General features: G+C 42.9%; 1 protein-coding gene across 1 annotated transcript; it reads left to right on the forward strand.

Annotated features, from left to right (window-relative positions):
• Positions 1-6,266: 6,266 nt before the first annotated feature.
• Positions 6,267-20,477, forward strand: LOC146554764 (E3 ubiquitin-protein ligase RING2). Its single transcript, XM_085254549.1, has 9 exons — positions 6,267-6,366; positions 10,448-10,544; positions 10,660-10,820; positions 13,700-13,782; positions 14,726-14,858; positions 14,939-15,038; positions 16,867-17,039; positions 17,152-17,341; positions 17,916-20,477. Exons 2-9 carry the CDS (start codon positions 10,458-10,460, stop codon positions 18,015-18,017), a joined length of 1,029 nt encoding a protein of 342 aa, XP_085110675.1. The 5' UTR covers positions 6,267-6,366; positions 10,448-10,457; the 3' UTR covers positions 18,018-20,477.
• The last annotated feature ends 599 nt before the right edge of the window (positions 20,478-21,076 follow it).

Raw genomic sequence — 21,076 nt, forward strand, 5'->3', positions numbered from 1 at the left:
TCTGTCTCTCTTCCACAGCATGTCTTTATCCTGTCTTCCTTCTCTCACCCCAACCAATCACAGCAGAGGGCCCCGCCCCTCCCTGAGCCTGGTTCTGTTGGAGGTTTCTTCCTGTTAAAAGGGAGTTTTTCCTTCCCACTGTCGCCAAAGTGCTTGTTGGGGTTTTCTCTGTATGTATTACTGTAGGGTCTACTTTACAATATAAAGCACCTTGAAGTGACTGTTGTTGTGATTTGGCGCTGTGTAAATAAAAATGGACTAAAAATCCTTGGACCCATTGTCAGACCCTAAGCTGGTGTGGTGGGTCCTGGATTCCTCCTAGTGCACAACCAGTGTAGGGACTAACGTGTTATTAAGTAACGCGTTACAGTAACTACGTTATTATTCTGGTAACGAGCACGGTAACTAATTATTATGCCAAAATCAGGAACGCGTTAATCGTTACTGGGATTTAGATAGGCTCGTTATTCGTTACTTTGTGTGGTGGCTATCACGGAGCTTCCACAGATTCAGTAACATTAGCAAGTGGTGGAGGCCAGCAGGTGGAGGAGGGAAAGGGGACGCAGGAGGAGGAGAGACCCGAGGCGGCCGCCGGTCCGAGTATCAGGTGAACTGAACTTCAGGTAAGAAGTTATGACCTGCAGTCTATCTGGGTCAGATATAAACCAAGTTCAGGTGGAGTTTATTTTCGTTGTGCTGACTTTTTACAGTCAGTTACAATAACTCGTACTGCTACTAGCTAGCATGACGGAGTTTCCATACAGCTGGGTGGTGCTATGATGTTACTGATAGTGAACTTTATTTTATTCATAAGGTTAGTTAGTAGATTTGCCAACCGTCCCCAAAAACACAGAATCATCTCGTATTCAGAGAAAATATTACGCGTATTGAGCTGAGAAGGAACACAGTTTGTCCCGGACTTCAGCTAGAAGGGAAAAAGACACAAAGCTGGAGTTATTCTGTGTCTTTGCTGCACAGCTGCCTCTTCTCTCTCCCTCTCTCTCCTGTTGCTACTTCAGTCATGAAACTGATCAGTGATCAGCTGATCGGCTTTTCTCTCTTGTTTGTTTATCGCCCACTTTGCGCCAGAAAGAGGAAACCAGCGGATGTCGCGCTAAACAACAGCAGCACGTTTAAGCTTGATCAGCTGTTGTTAGAATGTATTTAATATTACTTTCTAGTATCAGCTGATGTTTTCTGGAGCCACAGCTGTAAAGCTGCTGGTCATGATGTCTGTTTGGATATGTGGTGAGAGGGAAACATGAAGATGAAACCAGGAGATGTCCTTACTGAATCATCAGAGCTGAACAGGTGATGGAGAAACAGGTTTACCTTTTAGTTAACATGAATGAGTTGAAGTTATGAGCTGTTTCTGAGAGACAAATAACCCCAGGATCCTTTTTTTATGTAGCTGACAGCTGGTAACTGTGCAGGGGCGGGTCTAGGAAAGTGTTGCCAGGGGGCCAGATAGGGCATTAACAGGGAGAGGTGGGCACAAAGAAATACTTTTCTTTCTTATTCGCATTTAAAATGTCTACCTTTTAATAAATAATTATCTGAATCTTACAACAAACGATTGATAGATTGATACATATATACCAACAAGACAGTGCACATCACTGTCACAACAGCATTTGTTTTCATTCAAAGGCTTTATGATGTTTCCTATAATGGTGGGCCAGTCCAGCCCTGTATGCAGCTCATCTGCAGTCTGGTGTTTCCTACATCTTCCTATTCAGAAGGCAGAATTTCCGAGTTCTGAGTACAATCGAAAGCACCACGACTGCAGTTTTTGTGTTGGATGTAAAAAGCACACATGACGCTGTGACGCAGGCTAGAATCATGGCAGCAGTCAACAACGGTCCAGGCATGGGATTTCTCTTGTGGAAATGTGCACATTATCTTTTCCTTTCTATTGGTAGGTGGCACAGTGCACTTGTGGCAAGTAAGCAAGCTAGAAGACTGGCAGTCTGGCTGGGTATCCCGTTAGCAACACGTTAACAAGAGAATTCTGAGTAAAGCCAAAGTTACTTTCCCTAGTAACTAGTTACTTTGAAAATAACGAGTAACTTGAAGTAACTGAGTTACTTTTGATAGAAGTAACTAGTAATGTAACTAAGTTACTAATTTAAAGTAACTTACCCAACACTGTGCACAACAATACCAGTGCTCTTGTGGGAGAGTGGAGGTGGAGGTGATGCCCTGGTCCAGATTTGGGAGGTAATCCCCCAGAACACCATCCACTCATCATTCCACTTTGATTTTTAGGGTGTCCTTAAATTCAGCCCTCTGTAGGTTGATTTGCCTTAGCATCCTTTCCTTACTAACACATTACCTAGTCCACATCAGTATAGATATTACTATTTCAGTTTGGTTTTTTTTACTGTTATTATTTTGGTGTCATTTGTAAAAAGTACTTTTATACCTTGCCGTTTGTTGAAAATAAATGAAATTTCATTATGTCTACTGTCTTATATTAACTAAATGAACTGAAATGAAGTATTATTGTAGGGTCTAGCTTACAATATAAAGCACCTTGAGGTGACTGTTGCTGTTAATTGGCGCTGTATAAATAACACTGAATTGAAGAAAATGTCTGACGCTGTTGGCCTGAAGCAGAGTCCTACCAGGTCTCCAACAGAAACTGTGATGTCCTGCAGCACAGACAACAGTGTAGGTAATTTTCTCCTTCATTCACAGCAAAGGTTTCCATGTGTCCTGCCCCCTGAGCACTCTATCCAAGCTGCACGTAAACCAAACGGTTCTGACGGTGCATGTGAAGTGGACTATTGGATGATTTTACATAGTTTGACTTTACATAATTGGTCCCTGTTGTTTTCCAGCGCTCGTGCTTAAAAGGGCTTCTTTATGGTTATTTATTACTTTTTAATGTGTAATGAAGGTCTTCTTCATTGCTTGGCTAGATTAACATACATGAGTAATCATGACATTTGTGTAAAAGATGACAGTCATAGAAGAAGTCTGACGTGTTTTTATTGGTTATTTGTCTTCAGGTTTTTCTTGTTGGCAGTCCTTCAGTGAGTGCTGGTTAATGTCTGCCTAGGTGGGAAATATTACTTTAATATTTACCTGATGTGCATATAGGTAGGAGGGCCAAATTATATCCTAACTGAGTATTCTGGTGACAAGATTGTGTCTCACGTACATTTTCTCCCTGCAGAAAATCCCTGCAGTTTTTAGTTTGGTTTAGCACGTAACCCCAGATGAGGTTATGGTCGAGGGCCAGTTAGCAACAGCGCACTGACATCAGAGGCTGCTGGAACCATGTCCCACCACTGGGCTGCATCGCTTTATTATGTGTTATGGTTTGGCATTGTTAATGTTGGTGAATAAACACATGGTCGGTTTACAGCTCATCTCTGCCTCAAGCCTCCTGTTTTAGCCCCCTAACATGCTTACAATTAGCGATGCTCTTCTTGGCTGTCTTTTAGCATCTCTGTGATCATTTTGTTCCTACTTGTCAACATTTTGGTGTCATTTTGCACTTTTTCCCCTCGTTTTTTTTAATCATCTGAAATAGATCCGCCTCAAGGCATGTCCTGATATCCTGACATCCACGACTCATGCCACATCTAAGGTTGTGTGTGGTCATAAAATACACAGTGTGTGGATGTTGAAAGTCCCCATAGCTCATGCAAATCAGTGTTAACCAGTCCATTCACTGATACCACACATAAGAATGGGTACAAACAACACAACTAGTGCCTTATTTTCTCAGTGTTCCTCAAAGGTGTAGTTTGTGTATTTTATATCTACATATTATTTTTTCTAATATTTACTTTAGTTATCTGAAACAATAATTAAAAACCATTCAATTACTCTCCTTACTTTTTCTTGTCTTTTCACAGTTCCTATCAGTCTCTTTCTCTTCGTACCAGCTGGGTGTGGCCAATCCCTCTAACACCATACACTATGTGTGAGAAAGCAAAAGACGTATTATGCAATATATCACAACTTATACAGTCATTTCAACCTGCTTCACACTAAAGCATAGTAATTTAAAAGGTATTTAAACAATTATTTTATTAACATAGACATGAGCATAGTTCCCATACTGGCAAACTGCCCTGCAAATCAGTGACAGGCTAACCTCGAGCACTGATGTCCTCTAGTGGCAGTGATTAAAAACGACGTTCCAGTACAATAATTAAAGACTCTGATGTGTGGCTGACTGTGAAGCAGACAGAAAAATGCATCCTTATCAGAGTGTTTCTGTCTGACTTTGTGTGTATTTCTGATCATTTGGTGTAAAAATACCACCCCCGGACAGACCGAGGGTTTCCCTAACACAATACCCTCATTTCTTCCATAGCGTCTCATCATCATGTTGAGATGCATGTATCTGCTCATTGGATTGGTTCATACCCACAGCTCAAAATATAAAAAGGAAAACTATTTGTGGCTTTTGTGCTGGTGGTAACCAGACATAGAAGTTGAATGAACAAGTCAAGACTCAAATCTGTTTCTGATGGGAAAACAGAAAAGTGTGGAAGTCCACGTCTGCCACTGAAAAGAGAAAAGAAACTGGCACAATAATGAAACACCTCTTAAAATGATTGTTTATTGTTTGTTTGTTAATTTTATTTCAATCATGTAAACAATATTCAGAAGTTCATTTAGCAAAGAAAAGAAAAAATCTATACAAAATAAAGAAACATACATTTTTCAATTGGCTTCACCTGTTCTGATTCAGTTACATATGGAAAAGGAGTTTATGTTTAAGTTTTCATAATCAGCACTTTGTGCTGTGTTATAAGGAAATCTCTAAATTATTCTTTAAAATGATGACATTATGATGACATTGTGAATAAGAAACACTTTGTGTTATATTAACATACACATCTTTATAATGACTTTTTTTAAAAACTGCCAGGGCTTCGATATTATTATGTTTGCACTGGAAGGTGTCTGGATAATGGCTGCACACAAGCGTCACAGGTTCCTTCTCACACAGCAGCTCTGTTTCCCAGCTTGCATGCCAAAGTGTACGTGGGCAAGATACGCAAACCTAGAGCTGCTCCCAGCGCATTCATGAGAGTGTGAATGTGTGTGAATGTTCGACAGAATCCGCTCAGGCACAGAAAAAGTCACTGAGGTTGGTGGTGTAAAGTTCAGAATAACTATATTAGAACCAATCCATTTACCACTGCACCATCCACCAGTCCAATAAAAAAAAAAAAAAAACACTTGTTATTCAAGATTTTATATTTATGAGGTGGGTTTTTCATAATCATGATTAACTATATCATATATCAGAAACTATTTATTAATATGATGAGACTGTTACTTATAACTCATGACACACCATCCATCCATCCATTTTCATCCGCTTTGTCCGGGGCCGGGTCGCGGGGGCAGCAGACTAAGCAAAGAGGCCCAGACCTCCATCTCCCCAGCCACCTCCTCCAGCTTATCCGGGGGAACACCAAGGCGTTCCCAGGCCAGCCGAGAGATATAATCTCTCCAGCGTGTCCTGGGTCTGCCCCGGGGCCTCCTCCCGGTGGGACATGCCTGGAACACCTCACCCAGGAGGCGCCCAGGGGGCATCCTTGTCAGATGCCCGAACCACCTCAGCTGGCTCCTTTCGATGTGGAGCAGCAGCGGCTCTACTCTGAGCCCCTCCCGGATGGCCGAACTTCTCACCCTATCTCTAAGGGAGAGGCCAGCCACCCTTCGGAGGAAGCTCATTTCTGCCGCTTGTATCCGCGATCTCGTTCTTTCGGTCACTACCCACAGCTCGTGGCCATAGGTGAGGGTAGGGACGTAGATCGACCGGTAAATTGAGAGCTTCGCTTTTACACTCAGCTCCCTCTTCACCACGACGGACCGGTGCAGCGTCCGCATTACTGCAGCCGCAGCCCCAATCCGTCTGTCGATCTCCGGCTCCCTTCTCCCATCACTCGCGAACAAGACCCCGAGATACTTGAACTCCTCCACTTGGGGCAGGAACTCATCCCCGACCCGGAGTGGGCACTCCACCCTTTTCCGGCTGAGAACCATGGCCTCAGATTTGGAGGTGCTGATCCTCATTCCCGCTGCTTCACACTCGGCTGCGAACCGCTCCAGTGCGAGCTGGAGGCTCATGACACACATTTTTCCATATAATAAGACAATGGGCCATAATTAGGTGAAGCTGGCTTCCGTTAAAGTGTTTTTATTGATTTTGATGGGAGTTTGGGTGATGGGTGTGTAGCAGTGACTTCTACAGTCATTGACGTGTACAGATGTCACCTGATCAGGCTTCCAGCACAGGACTCGGTTTCCCAGGTTACGTTGCTTCTTGTGTGTCCGCCATATTGCCTTCGCCTAAACGCGCTGGCTGGATCGTCTCTTACAACTGAAAATGTAAGTATGGAAAAATGATGTTCCCAGCTGGGATCCCTGCTTCGCTCCTGTGTGGGAAGTTGTGGTTAAAAAGCTCCAGGCGTCAGTTTGTGGTTGTTTCACGCTGTTTTCTGGAGGCTGGACAGCCGCACAGCTCAGCTCAGGACAGCGGTGCTCGGCTCTTGTCTGTTGTTGTTTTCCCCTCTGTCACAGCCACAAATTACATTCGTGACTCCGTCCCGAGTATTTTATTGAATAACTCGTCGTGTAATTGTGTGTGCTATTTAAATGGAAACGAGATGAGTGTCCGCCACGATCGTGCGGTCTTTGTCACGGTCTGTGTTCAGCTCCTTTCTGGCGTTAGCGCTGCGAGGAGCAGCTAGCCTCTTCGGTAGCCCGTGGTTAGCAGCCGAGCACCGTGGGTTCATTGAAATCTGTGCTCGAGGTCTGCCCGTGAACAACAGTTGATAAGCTAACACTAATAACTTGGTGGAAAATTAATATCAGAGTCGACTCAGCTGCCTGTGCGTTTGAGAAAACCCGTTTACACGCTAACAGCCGTAGAGACCGTGTCTAATTTGAATGTGTGCTGCACACAGGGTTTTGTTTATGGACACAGATTAATGATTGCGGTACAAACACGTCATGGTAATGTACTGGTCAACGCAGCCCCCGTTTTACGTCCCATTGTACTGTGTTTATTGATATTTTATTCTTCATATGTGGAAAGGTTGTGTAGCTTGCCTTTCAAACCGCTCGTTGTGTTTTATGTGAACCACCCCCATTTTCACCTCTTTAGTGCTGGGTATCGCAATGCATTTTGGGTAGTCTTTGCCATGTTGTTATTCGGGCAAAACCAAAACAAAGACAGAGGCCAACAGGTAATAAGGAGCAAAGCTGCAAACACCCAAATGATACGCAGCAGACAAGACAGAGAAATAAGGCCAAGCAGGGAGGCACAGAAGTCTAACTTGAAACTTATTAAGGTCTCCATTATCTGCAGCAGCTATTCTTTACATTACGAGAGTACACTGTAAGACAGACACACATATATACAGTATAACATTCTGACTAGACAAACCTCTCAGACCCACAACAGAACAGCCCCATATAACACAAATAACACTGGTTTCTTGTATTATCTGTACATAGACGAACTGTTATTAGGAGTGATCCGTATGCCCAGGTTACACAACCCTGTGTGTCGTGAGCACCAAACACATCAGCTCAGTTAAGAATTAGAAATTATTTTCCATTTTTCAGTGGAGTACCACCTAATCTGCGTGGAGTCGTTATAGCGACCCCGTGATGTCATTTGTTTGCGTGAAATGTGAAATGCCTGCTGTTTGGCGTGTGACTTTTCGTCAGACACCACAGTGTTGTTTTTTGTGTGTCCTTTTCCCTTGTTGTCCACTTTCGGCTTGGATTATCGCGAAGGAGTCGTGACTCATCGAGCGACTCTATTGACCAGCCCATTGATGGCAGTCTGTTGACGACACAATTTCAGATAGCTTGGCCAAATAAGTACTAAAAAAGTATCTGGTAACAGGTTCTAACACCCAATGGAAAAGCCTAAAAACCGAGTTGAGTTGAGCCAAGCCGATTACTGGGGTATTAGTACCTGTGTGGATACCAGTGAGAAGTATACAAGGGCTTCTGTGTGTCCGAGGTGTCATGATGGTACCCACTCATAATCATTTCATAGATGGGTTTCCTTTAAGGATCACACTGAAGCGTCTAAATGTGGGTGGGCGGTATAAACGGTATACGGTAGAAACAATATGAATTTGGCCAACAGTTGAGATTTTGGCTATACCGCTCTACCGCGATAGCGCATGTTGATGTTGTCATCAAGCTGCACCTGTTTTGGTCGAAAGCGTTGCAGCGGCTGCAAACAATATCATGTGGAAATTATGCCGGGCGACAGTCATAGTGATATCTTTGACTGCCTCACACACTTCTGAGGATTTTCAAAAGTTCTTTACTGAAAAAATTGATAATATCAGAGCACATATCCCGCTCCCATCCCACGACCCTTCTGAACCACCTGCATGTTCATTCTCTCCAAATTTAAACCAGTTTCATTATCCCATCTTTCTGATATAATAATGCCAACTACGTGAAACCAACTACGTGCCCCTTGGATGTGTTACCTACGCCATTTCTCAGAGATGTGCTGAAGACAGTCGGCCCTAACATCCTCGCTATTGTAAATGGCAGTATCTCAAATGGAACTGTTCCTCATTCGTTTAAACAAGCTGTTGTCCAGCCGTTTCTAAAAAAACCTGGTTTGGACCCGTCAGTTCTTGGCAATTTTAGACCAATCTCTAAGCTGCTATTTTTGTCTAAGGTTTTCGACAACTTCAGTAACCCTACAAACGTCGCTGCTGTTTAGTTTTCTGTCCTCATTTATGTTGGAAGTGATAGCAGAGCTGTACGTTTTAATTTTCTCAGCTAGCGAGCTAACTTCCTGCTAACTTCTAACTCCGTTGAATTTAATAAATTGTGTTTTCCTGGATGTTAAACTTAATTGTTACACCTGGTAAAGCAGCAACGCTGATAATTTTATTACAGATGAAAGAATTTAGACAGTTTGTAACTCTCAGTGATGCCGCAGTGTTTGTTTGACTTTGGGACCTGAAAAGGACGGAGTTTTGGACCCAGATTACTCCGCGAGGCTCCTGACTACGGCAGCCGTAATACTCCGACAATCCATCAAGCGGTGCGGCTTCGTAGCAACCAAAGTCGTACTAAAACATTTTGACAGATTTCTGTAGCACATAAAATCGGTTCGAGGTCAGTAAGCACAACCAGAATTCATACATAAGGTGCACCGGATTATAAGGCACACTGTCGATTTTTAAAAAATTAAAGGATTTTAAGTGCTCCTTATAGTGCGGAATATACAGTATACAGAAGAAAAGAATATATCGTGAGATATATTGTTACCGTACATGCTTCAAATTATACCGCGATATGGATTTTAGGCCATATCGCCCAGCCCTACGTCTAAATAAAACAAGACCATAAAGCTTCCTAACAACCCTATTACATCTAAAGAGTTACATTTGTTAAAATGATAACATGACAATGAAATACTGTTGAAGGCGATGTTTCCAACTGCTATCCAAGAAATGCATTTTACTGGTGCAGTGACTTTAGCTGCTTCAGTCTGCAAAGTATAAAAACCTCTTAGTCCTTTCCATGAATGGAGACTATAAAGAGAGCGCGAGAGAGACGAGTCCCTCCAAGAGTCCTGAATTAAAGTCTGAGAGAAGTCAGCACCCACAAGTTTAAAACAATATTTTAATCTGCATGTCTGCCTGTCAGCGACACCTGAATATTCCCAATGAGGCACAATAAAGGATATTCCTATTCTGTTCTGAGCTTAGATGGGGATTTTATAAAATAGACACTGTAAACACATTGTTTTCTAATTCTATATAAACTTACTGGCAGCTTAATTTACTATGAAAGGTATAAGTAAATAACTATAATAGAAAAAAAGTACAGAGTAAGACCGTGGATCAGTGTGATGTCTCTGACAGTGCTGTGTTTCATCCAGTCGGACAAACTGGGTGAGAAGCTGGACTGTGTCAGATGCCAGCGCTAACACTAATGTCAGTGCGTTTATGGTAAAAAGTTTTGCTGCTGCTCATGAGGAATGAAGGGTTTGTGCGTCCGTGTTGACTTCTGCATTAATCGCAGCGCTGATGTGCTAAAGCAAGCTTTGAAGGAAACAAATCGTGGCTTCCTGTGCGCTGTGAATCCAGCACGGTGAACAGAGGTCAGCGGGCAGTGAGACCTTTTGGTCTTCTGCTCTCTGATTGGCTGACTTCCAGTCCCATTCCCTTTCCGCCCAACCCCCCACACCCCCCACCAACCCGACTCCCTGTCCACCAGTTTTTTGTCTTTCTTTCTGGTTGTTCTCCTTTTTGGATTTTTGGTTCATTGCTGAACTTTTATTTTACTCATTGACATTACAGGTTACATGTTTATGTGTGACAATAGAAAGTGTGCTGTGCTTACCATTAACTTGGAGTGAATAACTCGTTATCATTGATTTGCAGAAGAGTCTCCATTTTTCCTTTCTGTTTTTCAGAGTTTCAGTGATGACTCAAACAGTTCAGACCAATGGGGTCCAACCCCTCAGCAAGACTTGGGAGCTGAGTCTGTACGAGCTACAGAGGACTCCACAGGTAATCACTAACACCACCTCATCATCAGTCAGCCTGTGGCACGGCTGTGTTTGTGATTGTTAGGCCTGGTTCGTCTTGGTGCTAACCTCAGTCTGTGTGTTTGCTTCTGCCACAGGAGGCTATCACAGATGGCCTGGAAATAGCGGTGTCACCCAGGTCCTTGCACAGTGAACTTATGTGTCCTATCTGTCTGGACATGCTGAAGAACACGATGACTACCAAAGAATGTTTGCATCGCTTCTGTGCTGATTGCATCATCACAGCTTTGAGATCTGGGTGAGTGCACGGGAACACCTGAGTAGAGCAGGGCGATATGGCCAAAAATATTTATCACGATATATATTTGAAAATTTGCGATAACGATATAACTGACGATATAATTGATGCGAGACAAAATACAACTCCACAACATTACTAGCACAAAAAGACAACCTTCCATTTATTTTCACTTAAACAAGAAGCTGGTTTTTATGTACATTAAAGCTTTATAAAAATGTAACAGTGCAAATGCAAATTCCTTGCTGAAAGTTTAACCCAAAGGCATTTCCAGTAGAAATGGGCTGACATATCCTGAGCATAACCATGTATAATATCCACTGAAGTTAAAAAGAGGTGCTTTGCAACATTAAACTGCAGTGTGCAGTACGTATTTTTCGTACCATAAGGTGCACGGGATTATAAGGCACATTAAGCGAAACAAAGCAGTCAGATAAATCAAACTTTATTAAACTCATTCTTCTTGCTTCCTCCACTTCTGTACCATTGATTCATTAATGTTGAATTCTCTGCAGCTGCTCTATTCCCATGTTGTTGCAGTATATTAATGACTAACCTCGTATTGTGGATGGATTATCTCAGTTGTTCTCCTGACTGAAGTTTGGTCCGTTTACAGCATCCTGCCATGCGATTGCATTTGTCTCTAACCATGAGGAACCTTCACGTGTTAGTGTTCGTCCTCCAGCTTCACTGTTTATGTTATGCTAACATAGCTGTGTCGCTAGCGATCACGTAGCACATCATTATATACCAGCTAGCCCAACTTCAGTAACCCTACAAACGTCACTGCTGTTTAGTTTCCTGTCTTCATTTATGTTGGAAGTGATAGCAGAGCTGTACGTTTGATTTTTTTCAGAAATCTCTCAGTCAGAACATGCTATATCATGCTTAGGTAACTAGCGAAACTAGCGAGCTAACTTCCGCTAGCTTCCTGCTAACTTCTAACTCCGTTAAATGTAATAACTTTTGTTTTCATGGATGCCTGGAAGTTAAACTTTATAGTTACACCTGGTAAAGCAGCAATGCTGATCGTTTTATTAAAGATGAAAGAATTTAGACAGTTTTTAACTCTAAGTGATGCTGCAGTGTTGTTTGACCTGAAGTATACAGAGTTTAGGACCCAGATTACTCCCAGATTTAAGAGCATCTTAGTCCGACAAATACGACGGCCGCTTGCATGTTCTGCAAAAAAATGTGCTTTGTCGTGTATCTGACGGACAAACACCAAACCAGTTCCACATCACTGAAGTTGCACCATTTTTACAAACCAATTCTGGTTCATCTGTTTCACTCAACAATCGGCCATGTGCGTATGAAAACAAAGGCACTGCGCATGCGCGTTTCACTCATATTCTATCGCGATATTTCATTTTCCTATCGTTGCCTAACATTATACCGGTATTACCGTGAACGGTATAATATGGCCCAGCCCTACACCTGAGTAATATGACCGTCACAGCTGGACAGAGAGGGCGGCAGTTAGGGCTGCACGATTAATCGTTAGAAAATCGCGATCTCGATTCATACTTGTGTGCGATCTCATTTCCAAATGACAACGATTTTAAAAAAAAGAAAGAAAAAAAAAAAAGACGCCGATTGTACCGCATTTTGATCCGGGGCGTAATCTGCATGAAAACAAGCGCTCACTCTTCCTGCTCAACAAATGACAAGGGTGGAGCCTTATACCACGTGATACAGAAGCTGCCGTGTGATGCTAAAATTAGCAGGGAAAAAACAACGGAGAGCACGTCAGGGATGACGAGAAAGTGACAGGAGAAAATCCGTCCCGGTCAACCACCCAAACACCAATAACGGGAACCTTATACAGCGCTTCCCTATACCCGTCGAACTCGCGCAGGCACAAAGAAACTACGGAGGCTATCACTTATCACCTGACCAAAGATATGGCTCCATCAACACTGTGCAAAACGAGGGATTTAGGAAAACGATCAACACCCTAGACAAACACTACACAGTGCCGTCCCCCAACTATTTTTCTATTGTTGCACTACCTGCTCTGTACACGCAGCGTCGAGCAACGGTGGAGACAGAATTTCAAGCAGTACAACATTTTGTTGTTTTTATGTTTATTTATTGTTTTTATGTTCAGTCTCAACTGTTACGAAGTTGGTGTGCAGTTAATAAGTGCAATAAATATTTATACTGGAAAAGAGAATTGTGAGAGAATCATGATCTCAATTCTAAACCAAAAAATCGTGATTCTCATTTTATGCAAAATCGTGCAGCACTAGCGGCAGTGAAGTCACGGAGCATCTGTGCAGCCTGTCGGGAAGCCTGTGTAGCCTTCCATGATTGGTATTGGCTGAAGCGAGCTTTATTCAAAGGCCAGAGTTAACGGCCAAATTTAGCCCAGGAAATTAGTTTTAACTTTTTATCAATGAGTTGCTCTTTCCAAATCCACTCTCTCTTTTAATGGCACTAAAACATGGCTAATAAAACACATTGCACCTACCCCACAGGATATTAGCATAGTAATAATACAGCAGTGAGACTGGTTCAAAAAGCCAAAGCTTCTCACCTGAAGGTTGATGTGTGAGAGTGACCATCTTACAGTCACAGCACCTGCTTCCACTCACACTTACAGATATAGGCATTAGGCATGCAGATGCACAGTAACAGTCCGAGCATCGTCTCATGCTGATGGGCTAGCACGGCCTCAGTGTGGTATGAATTTTCCTTGTTTTTGATATGCTGTTTTCCACATACTGTCACTTCGTCTGTTGTTGTTCAGGCTTTCACAGGTCATGAGTTTTGCTTTCATAACACCGATACAGACGTTAGAAAACAACTGAGATGTTGTGCATGATTACCTGTTGTTCATGTGGAAGTGGCACTGATGCCGTTTGCTGTCTCCGCAGTAATAAAGAGTGTCCTACCTGTCGTAAGAAGCTGGTGTCCAAGAGATCGCTGCGTCCAGACCCCAATTTTGATGCTCTGATTAGTAAGTGATGTCAGGAAAGTTGTGCTTTACATCCACATGTTGATGGTTTCTTATGCCTGCAGGAAGAACATTTTGTGTCATTTTCACATTACTGTGGAAGAAGAAACATGGCAGCATTTGAATAATGAAAGCAGCAACAAAGATCAATCCATAAATAAGTGAATAGATTCATCAATACACCTTTGATTCCTGTGACACGACGCCAGCAAGTGTTCAGTTACACAGCGATGTTGCTCTAGAGGTTTAAATAGTGCCAAGTGCTTATTTAAAAGTGCAACAGATGTAGGGAGGAACGAGACTTTCTGCTGCTTTGTTTTCTTTGCTCTGTACCGTCTCCCTGAGAGTAACGGCTCGTACTGCAGAAATGATATGGGATGGATCATTAACAGTTTTATGATCCTGATGAATCTTTTTCATATCTTTACTGGAGAGACTGGTTCTCTTTGTAGTCTTCGAGCTAATTTCTCACAGAAAAACCCAACACAGCCTTTCCATTTAAAAAAAGGTATCCACATAGATGCCTGAGTATTCATATGAGCTAACCTGCTGTGTCGTACACCCATCAATCCCCACTGAGTCATGTGCACATCCTAAGGTCAAAAATCATTTCTTTAGTTTTCTCAGTTTTAAAAATCAGATGATGATGATTACAGCACAGTATGAAATCACTACAATCAACAATTCTCCAAAATCACTATTTGGTTCATACTCAAGTTTTCTGTAGAGAAACATAATACAAAATAAATGTTTTTTAAACACAGCCTTCATTAATTTATTGTAATTGGATCATTATGTAAAAACAAATTGTTATATACGTGTACTTTCAGACCTGTAAGACACAGTCTGAAAACATGTGTGTGTATATATTATACATAGTTATTTCCTGTTTATTTACGTGTGGACATGGTGCGTGAAGTCTTTTGTGGCATTTTTCTACTTTCAGGTAAGATTTACCCGAGCCGTGACGAGTACGAAGCCCACCAGGAAAGAGTTTTGGCCCGCATCAGCAAACACAACAACCAGCAAGCCTTATCCCACAGCATAGAAGAAGGGCTGAAGATACAGGCTATGACCAGGTAAAGGACGTGTACAAATGCTCCAAATACTCACATTAAACCCAGTCCATTTCAATGAATGCGAGTTACCTCTGTGTCAGACTACAGCGTGGTAAGAGACACACAGTGGAGAACGGCAGTGGAGCTGAGGATAATGGAGACTCTTCCCACTGTAGCAACGCTTCCGTCCACAGCAACCAGGTATGATGTGGTATACATGGATGCTTTCTGTGTACCGCTTAAGCCTCTTTTCCACGTGTACCTGTTTGATTCAACTGGACTCGATTTTAGGATTTTCCATTAGGTGTTATTACCTGGTACAAGCTACACGCAGAACTTTCAGGCCGTGTTGCTGTAACAACCTCACCCACATTGACTCAGCTGTAATGGAAAACAACCTAAGCCGAGTGTAGTTGATTAGGATTAGGTTGATTTGGGGTGGCTGTTACTCAGGAGGTAGAGCAGGTCACCTACTGATCGGAAGGTTGGTGGTTCGATCCCTGCCTCCTCCAGTCTGCATGTCATGTATCCTTGGGCAAGATACTAACCCCAAGTTGCTCTCCGACGCATCAATCGGCGTGTGAATGTGTGTGAATGTAGTTAGAAAGCATATAGAGAAAGTGCTTGTGAGAATGGGTGTGATTGGGTGAATGTGGCATGTTGTGTAGAGCGCTTTGAGTACTCCGGGAGAGCAGAAGAGCGCTCTATAAGAATCAGTCCATTTACCAATAGGTACTACTGGAACAGAGGCATTGGCGTCTTTGTCTTCCTTTTCTTTATTTTTCATGTAGAGCATGACTAGGGCCGGGTATCATCACTGACTTCTATCATCGAATCACAAAGTCCCCATTGATTCAGTGTTTACTCAGTCGGAAATATTATAATTCTGATCATTTACATCTCCTTACATTTATGTCTGTGTATAAAAACAAAGCTGACACTGTGAGACTTCATCAGAGCATCACAGCAGATGTCTTTGTGTCAAAGTAACTGAGGATCAAACACAGAAAAACGTGAAGAGATTTTCCTGTCCTGGCTTTTTACAGCAGATAATAGAGCTGCACAATTAATCGTTAGAAAATCGCGATCTCGATTCATACTTAGGTGCGATCTCATTTCCAAATGACAACGATTTTTAAAAAAAAAAAGAAAAAAAAAGACGCCGATTGTACCGCAGTTTGATCCGGGACGTAATCTGCATGAAAACAAGCGCTCACTCTTCCTGCTCAACAAATGACAAGGGCGGAGCCTTATACCACGTGATACAGAAGCTGTGCCGTGTGATGCTAAAATTAGCAGGGAAAAAACAACGGAGAGCACGTCAGGGATGACGAGAAAGTGACAGGAGAAAATCCGTCCCGGTCAACCACCCAAACACCAATAACGGGAACCTTATACAGCGCTTCCCTATACCCGTCGACCTCCCGCAGGCACAAAGACATTACGGAGGCTATTGGGGTTTTTGGGGGATATTGCTAACTCCGGGTCCGATAACAGGCACCACACCCGCAGTAGATGCGCTCGGTGTGAGGTCTCGCAGCAAGCTATCAAATACGGCGCATTTCTCGGCTTTAAAAAAAAACCCGTCGCCAGGTGTTTCATCAGATTCGAGGTGTTACCTCCTTTGACAGTATCAGCTTAAAGCACTTGTTGCAGGCTGCTGAGTTTGCATCTTTTGTTGTGAAGTACAGCCAGACTTTGACCGCTTCGCTTTGGGCATTTTTAATCTGTAGCTCTGCTCAAAAGAACGTACGTACCTGGGCCCGCCTACTATCCTCGGAAACGTAAAATGATTGGCTAGAATCCAAAGTGTATCACAGCTCAGGGGAAAAAAAGGCACCGGCATAATGGCACCGGATACCGGTACCCATCCCTACTGGTACCAGGAGCTGTTATCTAATGGGAAACCCTGAAAAGCGTGGCGAGTCGATCCGAGTACTAATGGCAAAGAGACGAACACACGAGTGTGAGGACCACAGTGATTTTTAGGATGGGTGATCTCTCTTCATCTTTAACTGTGGTTCTGTAGGAGGCCGGGCCGAGCATCAAGCGCACCAAGACAAGCGACGACAGCGGTTTGGACATGGATAACGCTGCAGAGAACGGGGGCGGGGACTCGGTGATTGATGGTGGTGCCAGTGAAATAGAGCTGGTCTTTAGGCCACACCCCACCCTGATGGAGAAGGATGACGGTCACAACAGGTAGTCAGACATTGCTGCTGACACATCCATTTCAATATAATACACACCCTACGTTAGCTCTGAAAATCCAGTTCCTGCGCATATTCACACGAGTGCTTTTGTGTCTGCACAGTGTGGAGTTTGTCCCTCGCTACATAAAGACATCCGGTAACGCCACAGTGGATCACCTGTCTAAATACCTGGCTGTGCGACTGGCTCTGGAGGAGCTGAGGAGAAACGCTGAAGCCAGTCCTGTTAATGTGGAGGCAGCTTCAGAGAAACAGTACACCATCTACATACCTACAGCTGGAAACCAGTTCACTGTGAGCACCCACACAGACACACTCAGCTTTACTAAACATATAGCTATCCTGTCTTTTTCACTGTGATCCACACAGACGTGGACTGAAGGCTGTTGTCCCACAGACTTCTGTAAGACCGGAAGACTTTTTGCACCCACAGTATGATAATCTGGTGGCCATTAGTTTTAATTTTTCCAACCCATGTTTTTCTTACAGTGTTAGGGGCTGGCACAAAAATAAAACAAGTTATATAGTATAGCATTATTATTAGTATACCAAGGTTTAGCTTTGTGGTTTTATTTTTAAAGTGGAAGAATTCATGTTGGCTGTAGTCAACGAGGCACCACACTAGGGGGCGCTAACCACTTATTCCCTTTTTTTAATCCTTGAGGAAATGATGTAAAACACTGGCACTTGGCACATTTGATGTAGACGTACGATGTTGTAAAGGGATGTGCACAAAGGTGAGACAGCAGGTTTAGCTTTTCTATGTGCAAAAACAGTTCACAGTAACAACAACAGATTCAATGGCTACATTCAAAATACTGTGTGATTCAGTGTGTTTGGGAAATGACGTGTTGAACTCTGTCCACAGGTGCTGAATGGTTCCTTCTCCCTGGAACTGGTCAGTGAAAAGTACTGGAAGGTCAACAAACCCATGGAGCTCTACTTTGCCCCTACTAAAGAACACAAGTAGACGGCCAGGAAAACACACACACACGTGCGCACACACACACACACACACACACTCAGAGGAAAATCAAATGCATGGACATGGATACCTGTGCGGCACACAGAAACAAGAGCAGAAGTGTATTTCTGAAGGAGATGACAGGGTTGACTAAAACCCTCAAAAGGACTCTTGTACATAGAAGAAACCCCTTGTTTTATATTATCTGTATCCGTGTTGTTTCTATCTTAGTATGATGTAGCAGATCAGAACAGCAGCCGACAGACTGGGCTGCTGACAGTAACTGTGGATTCTCTCCAAACAAATCCAGGGTCCATCTATAGCGTGAAGTTAAAAGCACATGGTATACTGTCTTCATCTGGATGGCCTTTAGGCCGGGACTCGTGGGTCTGTTTGACTTTGGAAACCGCCCTGCATCACATGGGTGACATGTGGCTGGGTTTAGGGCCTTAAAAACCAGGACCAGCTCTGTCCAAACAGTGTAGGAGCACACGATCACTCCCAGTGACCTCCAGGATATCAGAATGATGCGCTTTGTTAAAATGCCTGTGAACAGTTTGCCATGCATTAGTGGGCCATGTACGATGCATCTGACATGCATGGAAGTAAATAAAAGCCACAATGTGAATATGTGTTGCATTGAAATGTGTTTCTGTTAGAACACTCTTCTATATATAATTATGGCGGCACGGTGGTGCAGTGGTTAGGTCCTGAGTTCGACTCCACTGTCCAGCCTTGCTGTGTTTTGTTTGTGTGGTTCTCTCCCAGTACTCCCAGAACATCACAGTTGGTTAGGGTAACTGGTGATTGTGAATGGCCCACAGGTTTGAATGGTCGCTCGCCCTGAGACAGGCCTGTCCGGGGCGTGCCCCGCCTCTCACCCTGTGGTAGCTGGGATACGCTCCAGCATCCCTGCAGTCCTGATAAGCGGAAGAGAATCTTGCCACGTGTGACTGTTAGTTTACGTGAAAATGGAAACAAACCAACAGATTTGGTCGTCTTGTCACGGTCACAAAGTTGACGTGTACAGCTGGTTTATGAACCCTGATTTGAGTTGGAGAATCTCAGTTGCCCTGATCTGTAGGAACAAACTGTCTTCTAATATCTGTGGCTGCTCTCTATCGCTCATCCTTTTATAAATGTCTTTTGTAACAGTATGTGTGATCGGAGGCTTGGACAGTTTGACCTTTACAGTATTTATCCTGTTTGCTGAGGGTGGCTGTCCATCACAGGGAGGTTAACTCGTTGCTCTCACAGACACATCCTGGAGAAATCTTTGATACAGTTTGTTTCATTTTCCACCCAGCAGTCAGGTTCCTGAGTGTTTGGAAGAGAAACTCCACGGAAAGGGTGATTCCTGAGTGAGTGCGAGTCTAAACGTGTACCGTAAATGTTGTGACTTTGTCAATTTGTGTTCAGACTGGTTGCCAGTTGGTACATTTCAACAAACCACAAACATGTGCAGAGTTTGAGCTGTGCTAACGTGAGCTCATGCTCGGTTGCATGGACACTACTTGTGAGTGATTACTGAAATGTGTTGATGAGAATGTGAAGGGAATAAACTGTCAGTACAGCCTGTGTCATGTCATAAACTTGTTTTCACTGATGGTGGGAAAAGGAAGTGTTCAGACACAGAACATGGAAATGACTTGGTTTCATACAAATATCATGTTTGATATCCTGTAACGTGTTTTCCGTCTGTCTTTAAAACCTGCAGCTGTTAAACAAATGGTATAGCACAATGCCATGTTTCTGATTAATGTATAGTATGGGTTATATTAGAGGAGTTGGAGAATCTGTTAATTTAAATAAATGGAAGTGCTCTGCTCACTGCAAGTCAAAATGTTATTAGAGAAACGTCTAAATTATGGATAAAAGTCGGTGAAGCAAAGTTTATAAAGTTTAGAACGACTCATTTGTTTCCTAAACCTTGAAACTAAAAAACAGCAAACATTCTTTCTTTGGATGCAGCTCGTCTCAGGTGACGATTTGCTGCTATTCTTTCATTCGAGTCGATAACCAGAGAACGATCTTTCTGCACAGTAAGTATAACTTGGGTTCTGGAGAGTGTAGATGACACTTTACTCATTTCTGCCGTTCTAGAGAAAAAGGTAGTTAAGCAAAATGTAGCAGCTGAAGGAAAAGTAGAAACTAGCTGTTGCAACTAACCTCAGTGCTTGAGCAGATACCGTTTCGTTTTACTGACCTATACATTATTCTGAATAAAAATAGTTTGAGCAGAAATCAACATTGGACTTTTGAAAGTCACAGAGGAGCGTGACTTTCAACTTTAGCAAAGAAAATGGTCCCATTTCACAAAATACACTCACCATGAGAGAGAACCCTACGAGTCACAGCGTTACTCATGTTTCGTTTAGGACGAGTGCATCTGATCAGCAGTGTGTGGAGCTTGTATACTGCATCCTTCTGTTTGGTCAATAAAGCTGAATCTGAGTTCAACATGGAGCACACGGTGCTGTTTCTGCTCTGTAATCATGTTTGACATCCTTTCAGTTCAGTGGAGTCCAGTGTTACATGACCTCGGCATAGAGCTGAATACATCAGTGCAACTTCACATCAAAGGTATTTTTAATGAATTGGATTCAGTTGTCATATTAAAGTTTTTCCCCTGAACATTGGCTGATTCTATCATTTGTTCTGCTACTTTGTAAATAAAAAATATCAATAATTATAGTCATTTGTTAGAAACATCGCTCAAAATACCAGAATGTTAAACAAAATTAGCTTATGTTTCATTTAATGATGCATTTAGTTTTGGCACATGTGGCTCTCTATAGACTCCACTGGTTTCTTGCACTGAGGAAGCCAGACTGCACCAGTAAAACAGTCCTATAAAGTCTCACTACTTTACTGGCTCAAAGTCGTCACTCACATCACTCGCCCATAAAGCAGAAAGCCTCAAAAGGCTGTTCATCAAAGACCGTCCGGATTTCTCGACACGCTCCGACGGCTCTGCTCGTCCCATCACTAACAACTATCCTGCTGTTGTGATAAAAGCAGAATACAAACTCATTTTCAAATGTGTGAGCAAAACAACTACAGTA

This window comes from Mchenga conophoros, linkage group LG18 (assembly GCF_057382185.1).
Source record: "Mchenga conophoros isolate Kocher_MC1m ecotype Shallow Benthic linkage group LG18, M_conophoros_male_GT1.1, whole genome shotgun sequence".
Taxonomy (NCBI): Eukaryota; Metazoa; Chordata; class Actinopteri; order Cichliformes; family Cichlidae; genus Mchenga; species Mchenga conophoros.